The sequence below is a fragment of the Bombyx mori genome, chromosome 17 (genome assembly GCF_030269925.1).
Source record: "Bombyx mori chromosome 17, ASM3026992v2".
NCBI classification, from domain to species: domain Eukaryota; kingdom Metazoa; phylum Arthropoda; class Insecta; order Lepidoptera; family Bombycidae; genus Bombyx; species Bombyx mori.
This window is the reverse complement of record NC_085123.1, coordinates 5595-15435: the sequence shown is the minus strand read 5'-3', so window position 1 is coordinate 15435 and position 9841 is coordinate 5595. Positions and strand designations below refer to the sequence as shown.

Sequence of the window (9841 nt, the reverse complement as noted above, 5' to 3'; positions counted from 1 at the left end):
GAGCCGGTGTGGGGGGCCTGCGGGGCGCGTTTCCCTGCGGTATCGTGGGTTCCCCCTATGCCGGAAAGGAAGGAGCTCGTTGGGTTTTAGTCGGTAGTCGTTAAGCTGGGCGGGTTCGGCGCGAGCTGAACTTAGCCCAGCGCGCCTTTTTCAAGGCGTAGTCTCCGTGGACTAATTGGTCGAGGGCGCGGACCTCGGTTCGCGACTTCTTCCTCTTTCTTCCACCGGAGGCGCGGAGTCCGACATAACCCAGCAGCAGGAGTTCGCGCGGGTGTAATTCTTTTCTTACCGACCCCCGTCGGACCGGGTATCCGTAAAGACTGGGATTCCCCATCGATACCAAAAAAAAAAAAAAAAAAAAAAAAAAAAAAAAAAAAAAAAAAAAAAAAAAAAAAAAAAAAAAAAAAAAAAAAAAAAAAAAAAAAAAAAAAAAAAAAAAAAAAAAAGGTTAGGTTAGGTTAGGTTAGGTTCTCCAAGGTGGAGCGTGCGAGGCCGCCCCTCGCTCACGAGGCGAAGGGAAGTGCGCCTGTGCCAGCACCCCGCAGGACTATGCAACCCGCTGTTAGGACCTACAGCGGTAAGAAAAGAATTACACCCGCGCGAACTCCTGCTGCGACTGCACCAACACCCGCAGCTGTGGGGGCACCAACATCAACAGCCCCCCCGAAGAAATCGGCATCCGCTCCTGCGCCGCCCCAGCCTGCGAAGGCGGGGCCCGGCAGGAGCCGGACCAAGAAGAAGGGGGGCATCAACGCTGCGAAACCGGCCCCGACTCCCCAGCCCCGCCCGCTGCCCCCGGCTCCTGCCACTATGGAAGAGGCATGGACAACGGTAGTGCGGCGTGGGCCCAAAAAGGTGGCGGCGCCTGTCGCGCCGCGCCCCAAGCCCGCCCCTGCGGCCGCCGCTCCCCGCCAAGAGGGTCGAGCGGAGCCGAGGGGCCGAAATGGACGAAGGAGGCCGCGCGCCCCGCGGTCGGCTGCAGTGGTAGTGGAGCTGCTGCCGGCCGGCAAAGAAAAAGGCATCACCTACCACGAGGTGATGACCCAGGCGCGCGGCGGCGTGGATGTGGACGCCCTCGGCGTGGAGGGGGGCATCAAGGTCCGGCAGACGGCCAACGGGGCACGTCTCATAGAGTGCCCCGGCCCGAACACCAACGCCGCGGCCGAAAAATTGGCGGCCCGGCTGAGGGAAATCCTGCCGGATCCCGAGGTGGTGCGCATCGCGCGGCCCGTAAAAATGGCGGAGGTGAAAATTACGGGCCTCGACGAGTGTGCCACGAAGGAGGAGGTCGCCTCGGCCATCGCGTCGCAGGGCAACTGCGCCCTCGCCGACGTCAAAGTCGGGGAGCTCCGGGTAACCTACTCTGGTACCCGGACGGCGTGGGCGCGTTGCCCGATTGCAACGGCGACCCTCCTGGCCACCCCTCCACAGGGGCGGCCTTCCGACAGCCCAGGAAGGCTGCGCGTGGGCTGGGTAGTGGCCCACGTGCAGCTGCAGGATGCCAGGCCGTGGCGCTGTCTTCGGTGCTTCGGCACCGGCCACGGCCTCGCCAAGTGCCCCTCGACCGTGGACCGCAGCGGCTTGTGTTTCCGCTGCGGCCAACCGGGGCACAAGGCAGCCTCCTGCACCACAGCCGCGCCGCACTGCGTCTTGTGCGACGCGGCCAAAAGGAAGGCCGACCACCGGGCCGGGGGCCCGGCGTGTAAATCTGCCCCCACCTCTACAAAAACGAGGAGGGGCGGAAAGAAAAAGAAGCCGGCTGCAACAAGGGCAGCCGGCGAGTCAGTTCCCGCCGCGGCTGTTGTCGAGCCGCAGGGCGGGACAGACGAGGGAGCGATGGACGTAGCCCCGTAATGGGTTGCGTCCATCGCTTCCTCCAAAGTAATTTGAACCACTCCGCCAGGGCACAGGATCTCCTCGTCCACACCATGGCGGAGTGGTCAATCGACGTCGCTGTCGCCGCGGAGCCGTACTTCGTCCCCACCGACCAGGACTGCTGGATCGGGGACGTCGACGGCTCCGTGGCCATCGTACTTAGACAGTCCGCGGCGTTACCCCCCTTGGATATGGTGGCCAGGGGACCCGGGTACGTCGCGGCTAGGATCGACGGGACCGTCGTGATCGGGGCGTACTTTTCTCCGAACAGGAGCCTCGCCGAGTTCGAGCGGTTTCTGGGCGGGCTCGAGGTGCTCTTGCACCGCTTCGGGTCCCGCCCTGTCATCGTCGCGGGGGACCTCAATGCCAAGTGTACGGCTTGGGGCTCCCCCCGCACGGATTCGCGAGGCGAGGCTCTTTCGGAGTGGGCGATCGCGACCGGCCTCTGTCTTCTAAACAGAGGTACGGTCGCGACTTGCGTGCGGTGGAACGGGGAATCTCACGTGGACGTTACGTTCGCGTCCCCGTCCGCCGTGCGCCGCACCCGCGGCTGGCGCGTACTCGAGGGGGCGGAGACGCTCTCGGACCACAGATACGTCCGATTCGAGCTCTCTGCCTCCTCCTTGTCGTCGTCAGCCGCGGGCGCCCGCGGCGAGGAGGAGCTCCCGCAAGGTGCGCCCCGTTCGTTCCCCAGGTGGGCCTTGAAACGGATGAACAAGGAGTTGCTGATGGAGGCGGCCGCTGTTGCTGCGTGGGCGCCAAAACCCGCGCGGCTCGCGGACGTGGATGCGGAGGTCGACTGGTTCCGGGGCACCATGGCAAACATTTGTGATGCCGCCATGCCCCGGGTCGGCCCCCGAGCACCACGTGGGGGTGCGTTCTGGTGGTCGCCCGAGATCGCGAGACTCCGTGAGGAGTGCGTGAGGGCGCGCCGCCGGAGCGCACGCCACCGCCGCCGCCGTCGTCGCGACGCTACGTTCGCGGAGACGGCGGCCCGGCTGCACGCTGACTGTCGTCAAAAACAGACGGCGCTGCAGCTGGCCATCGGCGAGGCCAAGAAGCAGAGCATGAAGACTCTCCTGGAGTCGCTCGACGAAGATCCCTGGGGGCGCCCATACAAGATGGTTCGCAGAAAACTGCAGCCGTGGGCGCTCCCGGTGACCGAGCGGCTCCAGCCTCGGCAGCTGCGGGAAATTGTTTCCGCGCTTTTCCCGCCGGCAGCGGGGGGGGACTTTGAGCCCCCCCAGATGGACGCCACGTGGGGCACGCCTCCGCGTCGCCCCAGCGTTCCTGCTGCCGAGGAGCCCCCTCCCCCTATCACGGGGGCGGAGATCCATGCGGCCGTGTCCAGAATGAGAGCGAAGGACGCGGCCCCCGGCCCTGACGGCGTTCACGGCCGGGTCTGGAGCTTGGCCTTCGAGGCCCTAGGGGACCGGCTCGGGGGGCTTTTCGAAGCGTGCCTCGAGTCGGGACGGTTCCCGTCGAAATGGAAGACGGGCAGGCTGGTCCTTCTGCGGAAGGACGGGCGCCCCGCGGACTCACCCGCGGGCTATCGCCCCATCGTGTTGCTGGACGAAGCGGGCAAGATGCTCGAGAGGATCGTCGCGGCCCGCATCGTCCGGCACCTGACCGAGACGGGTCCCGATCTTTCGGCGGAGCAGTACGGCTTCAGAGAGGGCCGCTCGACTATCGACGCAATTCTGCGCGTGCGGGCCCTCTCCGATGAAGCCGTATCCCGGGGCGGGGTGGCGATGGCGTTATCCTTAGATGTAAGGAACGCCTTCAACACCCTGCCCTGGTCGGTGATCGCGGGGGCGCTGGAGTATCACGGCGTCCCCGCATACCTCCGCCGACTGATCGGCTCCTACCTCGAGGGCAGGTCGATCCAGTGCATCGGACACGGTGGGGCGATGTACCGCTTCCCCGTCGAGCGCGGTGTTCCGCAGGGGTCCGTCCTGGGCCCCCTGCTGTGGAACATCGGCTACGACTGGGTCCTGCGGGGCGTCATACGGGGTCCCCTCCCCGGACTGAGCGTCATTTGCTACGCTGACGACACTCTGGTCGTGGCTCCGGGGAGGGACTACCGGGAGTCTGCCCGTCTGGCGTGCGCAGGCGTGGCACACGTCGTCACTAGGATCCGACGGTTGGGGCTCGAGGTGGCGCTCGACAAAACCCAGGCCCTGTTATTTCACGGGCCGGGACGAGCGCCGCCTCTGGGTGCCCACCTCGTGATCGGAGGCGTCCGCGTCGGGGTCGGGGTGACTGGTCTTCGGTACCTCGGCCTCGAACTGGACGGTCGGTGGAACTTCCGCGCTCACTTTGCGAAGTTGGGCCCTCGATTGATGGCGACGGCCGGCTCTTTGAGCCGGCTGCTTCCAAACGTCGGGGGTCCCGATCAGGTGGCGCGCCGCCTCTACATGGGGGTGGTGCGGTCGATGGCACTATACGGCGCGCCCGTATGGTGCCACGCCCTGACCCGCCAGAACGTCGCCGCGCTGCGACGTCCGCAGCGCGCGATCGCGGTCAGGGCGATCCGAGGATACCGCACCGTCTCCTTCGAGGCGGCGTGCTTGCTCGCCGGGGCGCCACCCTGGGACCTGGAGGCGGAGGCGCTCGCTGCCGATTACCGGTGGCGTAGCGACCTCCGCTCTAGGGGGGAAGGGCGCCCCAGCGAAGGTGTAGTTCGAGCGCGGAGGCTCCACTCTCGGCGGTCCGTGCTGGAGGCGTGGTCTCGCCGCTTGGCGGACCCGTCGGCCGGCCTCCGAACCGTCGAGGCGGTCCGCCCGGTTCTCGCGGACTGGGTGGGCCGCGACCGCGGATGCCTCACCTTCCGGCTGACGCAGATGTTGACCGGCCATGGGTGTTTTGGCCGGTACCTATTTAAGATAGCCGGAAGGGAACCGACGGCGCAGTGCCACCACTGCGCGGACCGCGACGAGGAAGACACAGCGGAACATACATTGGCGCGTTGCTCTGGATTCGACGAGCAACGCGCCGCCCTCGTCGCGGTCATAGGAGAGGACCTCTCGCTGCCGCGCGTCGTGGCTACGATGCTCGGCAGCGACGCGTCCTGGAAGGCGATGCTCGACTTCTGCGAGTCCACCATCTCGCAGAAGGAGGCGGCGGAGCGAGAGAGGGAGAGCTCTTCCCTTTCCGCACCGATCCGTCGCCGTCGAGCCGGGGGCCGGAGGCGGGAATACGCCCGTACGTCCCGGCCCCTGTAGGTGGCGGCCTCCCCCCGGTGAAGGTCAAGGGGCGACCTGAGGGGGTGAGGCCGCGCGGCGCGCTACCAGCACTCTAGCGCGCTGCCGTGGAGTGATTAGAGCGACCGGTCGACGGTGTATCGCGTCCCGACCCGGCAGGCTGGTTCTGATCCAGCGGGGTATTCCGGGACACCAGCGGCACCGTCTGGGCGGCCCGACGGGCTGCCGTACCGAGACGGCCGACGTTTCAGAGCCTTCGATTCGCCTCGAAGGCTCCGTCGGCTGGGCGTCCTTGGGGTGAGCCGCGCCGTCTGGTTGTAGTGTTGACCGCGGTAGCCCCCCTACCTCAACCGGGTTCTGACCTCGGAGGGGATCGGACGTCGGGTGTAAGAGTGCAGAGGAGTCGTTTAGTGGGTGGGCTCTAAAATCCTTGGGCCCGCGGTCTGCTCACAACACCATGCAGATCGTTGAGTCTCACATACCCCGCGCGCCCCTTTTGCGCGGGGACCTCGTAGGAGGTTCGGCCCTCTACCCGAAAAAAAAAAAAAAAGGTTAGGTTAGGTTTTTTTTTTTTTTTTTTTTTTTTTTTTTGTCCGGGCGCTTTAGGCCCGGCCCGCGAATACTCCTCTGACATAATCAGAGCCCTTGTTTATTTATTGTAGGATTAATAACGGAACCAGGAATTTTTTATTTATTTTGTATAAAGTTCTACAATACCATATAACCTAGTATAACAGTTATACCAGTAATTATATACCTATTTTAACTTTTTCTAACTTTTATATACTTATCTAATTCTAGCTAATATTTTTAACCTATTTTCATCATTATTTGATATTCTACTTATTGTATATCTTTTAGATCGTATTAATGTCTTACTATTTCCTTTCCATTACTTCTATATTACGGTTTTATTCTTCTTCTATTTACTATTTACAGTTTTCATAATTATTGTATAGTTATTTTACATAGATGTTCTTAAAAGAAAATACATTTTGTAAGCTCCAGAGAGTTTTACTTAATAACTAAATAGATTTTACATCAAAATTCTATGGTCATCAGCCATCCTATGGAGTTTACAAAACTCATCTTTTTTTATTTTTATTTATATTTTTCAGCCGTGAGTAACCCCGAGGTTCAAAAGTTCGAGCCGAGTAGGGTTAACGACGTTTCGGACCGCCACACTATCGGGTCCGGCGGGCCACCAGCCAGAGCAGCCCTAGCCATAGACTATTGCCGCCCTGGCCAGCGCATCCCACTTTCTCCTAACAGGGCAGCAGTCACCAAATGCCGTATGGGCAGTTTCAGTCAGCTTGGCCCTGGTGCAGTTAATACACTTCGGTGCCTGGGCGGCCGCCAGTTGCGTGCACGAACTTTTGAGATGCGGACCGCCACAGTAATTGCAGAGATCCACATCGTCCGCGCACTGCTTCCGGCCGTGGCCGTACGCCAGGCATCTGGTGCACTGCACCAGTGGTGACTGGTCCTGCACCCTCACATGCTGGAGGTCAATGTATACTCTTCCAGCCGACGTTAGCCTTTGCCATAATTCGGGCGATACCTGGAGGACGGCGTGGCACTCCTGTTGATTCCTCGCCCTCCTCCGGTACCTTACCTCCACGGCGGTTTCGTCGGCTGAAAGATCCTCCAGCAGGTGCCGGTTTTGCTCAGCGAGTGCCGTTCGGATGTCGTCATCCGTATTGTACGCCATGAGATTTTTAAGCACGACGAGTGGCTTTTTGTTCTTAGCCACCTCGGCAGTAAGGTTCTTATCGTTCTTTAGCTGCTCGGACAACTTTTCCATCTCCTCTTTACTCGCGCAGCTCAAAACCACCTTCGCATCGCGTACCCTACGGAGACGCTCTATCTTTAGACCGCTGCGCCGTGCATCTAACGCCCCTCTCAGCTTTTCTATGACATCAGCACTAGTATCGATGACGTTTTTTGAACCCACGATGACGGAGAACTTCGGCTTGTCCACTCTAGCGGCTGGTGGCCGAGACAGGACCTCCGCGTACGAGGGAATTACCCCCTGCGCCTCGTCGGTCCGTACCCGGGTCTCTTGTGTAAGTCGCTTGAGCTCACGGATTTCCGCCAGAAACTCTCCACCGCTATGTCCCCCATCTCGTTTTTCGGCGTTTTGTGCCGTGTCATCCATTTTCTCCTCGTGTCTCCTAATAACCGTGCGTAGTCGGTCCATTTCTTTCACAGTCTCTCCCAAAACCTTACTATGCTCCTCAATAATATTTTTCAGGTTGCTCGTGCCCATTTCTGTCTTGCTATTTTCGCGGTACATCTGCTTCATGACCTCCTTCTCTACCTTTGTTTTCGAGGGCATTTCCAACTTTTTCACAATTTCGAGTAACCTATCCAGCATTTTAAAGGCTTCAATTTTTAACTCCCCTTTCAAGTTGCGTGCGGCGTTGAGCTGTTGTTTTGCTCTGCCCGCGCATGCTGTTGCTTCGTCCAATTTGCATGTATATGAAGCCTTCTCCCATTCCCCGATGCTCCTCCTAACCGAAATCGTTTGGGGGGGCACCGAAAACTTTTTCGCGTCGCCTTGTTTCGGTTTGGGTTTAGGAGAGACTGTGGAAGCTCTGGCTGTGGTTTTTGGTCCATGACCCTCGGGATGACTCATCGCTGAAGTAAGAGGAGCCGCGGGTTGTCTTAAAACTAACTCAGTGCTGTATAGAGGCACTTTAAAATATACAACTTAGGTCAAATCAACTTTCCAGTAAGCTATTTCAGATTCAGCAAGAGGAATTTTTGAGTGATATTGGAATACAATATCACGGCAAGAATCCCTAGAACCAAAATTCTATGTTGAAAGACAATTTTACACAGATCAAATAATTTTTCATTAAAAAAGTTTTTCATCAAATAATAGTTAGTATAGTTTCTCTAGGACTACAAAATTAACCTATTAATTAACCTAACATTACCTATTGTGGGTGTACAGAGTCCTACAATATTATGTCAAAATAATTGCGCAGCAAAGTCAATTTTGTGTCAGTAAAAGATTTGACAAGATTGTCAATGTCAAAATATGCAAAAAATTTACTATAGAATTATACTCAGCACCACATGCCTCGCGGACTACACACAAAATGAATGGTTGTCAGTACAACCTACAATTGTCGTGCAGTATCATCACGCGGGGGATGCGGTCAGAATTTGTTTCAGAATAACAGATCAGATGGGAAACAGCTAAATAAATAAAATATTGCTACTGCAGAGCCCAATATGTTTTGTCAGACCCTGTAAAGGGGGGTCTGTGTCAAAAATATTTAAAAATTTAGCTTATAATATATGCAGTCCAATCATAACATTTGACTAAGTCTAAATACTAACTATCTAATCTTACTACTACTAAAAATGTTTTTCATAATATCAATAAAAATGCATTTTCTACCAGGATTCTGGATATTTTCTCCTATTTTTTCTGGCACTGTATGCAGACTTCAATCCTTTATTTGGTCCCAGTCCCAAAAAGTGCCTCCCCCGGCTGGAACTGCAACCACGTGGTAGTGCCGATTCAGATTTTCCTGATTTACTCCGTGAATATTGGTAGCAAAAATCTAAATAGTATATAAAAATGAGCCCCTTGTGAAGGTCGATCCAGGGGCACCAAGAAATAATGTGGTCGTCGTTCGTTTTCCGAATTTACATGTAAAAATATTTTTCGATTTTTACATAATCAACATTATCTTCCAAAGTTCTTAATATTTTTAACTACTTTTTTCGGCGATGTCGGTAACGTTTGGTCCTTTATCCGTACAAAGTCCTGGAAAGTGCCTCCCACAGCTGGAACCTCGACCACGTGGTAGTGCCGATTTAGATTTTCCTGATTTACTCAGTGAACATTGGTAGCAGAAATCTAAATAGTATATTAAAATGAGCCCCTCGTGAAGGTCGATCCAGAGGCACCAAGAAATAATGGGGTCGTCGTTCGTTTTCTGAATTTACATGTAAAAATATTTTTCGATTTTTACATAATCAGCTATATCTTCTAAAGTTATTAATATTTTAAATTACTTTTTTGGCAATGTCGGTTACGTTTGGTCTTTTATCCGTACGAAGTCCTGGAAAGTGCCTCCCACAGCTGGAACCTCGACCACGTGGGTTTGCTTACGTTGGTTTTTGCTAATTTTCTCCTTTTTCTTCAATCGGAAAAATCAAATTGAGGTGTCCACGGAAGCGCCTTTCCAGGGCCTATACACTAACACTATAAAAATATAGGGTCATCGATCGCTTTAAAGCAGCGCACGCCGAAAAGTAAAAAAATGTTTAGAAAAATTTTAGTTTTTTGGTAATTTTTAATAGTTCTCACTGTCCAATTTTCAGTTTCGAGACAAATTTAAGAAGAGCTTTCGAACGCGCACCGAAAGACACTTTTCACTATGTTTTCACTACAAAAATGCCATTTTTATGAATTTTTAACACTTCAAATTTTGATTTTTAGCAGTTTTTTCTTATTTTTTCGCTTGATTTAAGTCCAAAATTTTCACCAGAAATGGTAATAGATGCGGAATTTTAGCGCGTATCCAACGGTGTATAACACTGATTTTTATCACTAAAAACTGATTTTATATTCACAATTTGGTAAAAACACTATTTAACTCAACGATTTTTGGTGTGGCGTGACCGTTCTCGCCTGCGGATCGAACGCGACTGGTTAGGTTAGGTTAGGTTAGGTTAGGTTAGGTTAGGTTAGGTTAGGTTAGGTTAGGTTAGGTTAGGTTAGGTTAGGTTAGGTTAGGTTA

The 9841-nt window shown here is 55.2% G+C and overlaps 1 protein-coding gene across 1 annotated transcript; it reads right to left on the bottom strand.

Annotated features, from left to right (window-relative positions):
• Nucleotides 1-5723: 5723 nt before the first annotated feature.
• LOC134200393 (uncharacterized) lies at nt 5724-9334 on the bottom strand. Its single transcript, XM_062673221.1, has 2 exons — nt 9114-9334; nt 5724-8882 (listed from the first exon to the last, which is right to left on the bottom strand). Exon 2 carries the CDS (start codon nt 7714-7716, stop codon nt 6298-6300), a length of 1419 nt encoding a protein of 472 aa, XP_062529205.1. The 5' UTR covers nt 7717-8882; nt 9114-9334; the 3' UTR covers nt 5724-6297.
• Between the last annotated feature and the right edge of the window lie 507 nt (nt 9335-9841).

What these genes read in the sequence shown, in the direction of transcription:
- LOC134200393 (XM_062673221.1), bottom strand. Translation starts at nt 7,716, where the DNA reads ATGAGTCATCCCGAGGGTCATGGACCAAAAACCACAGCCAGAGCTTCC.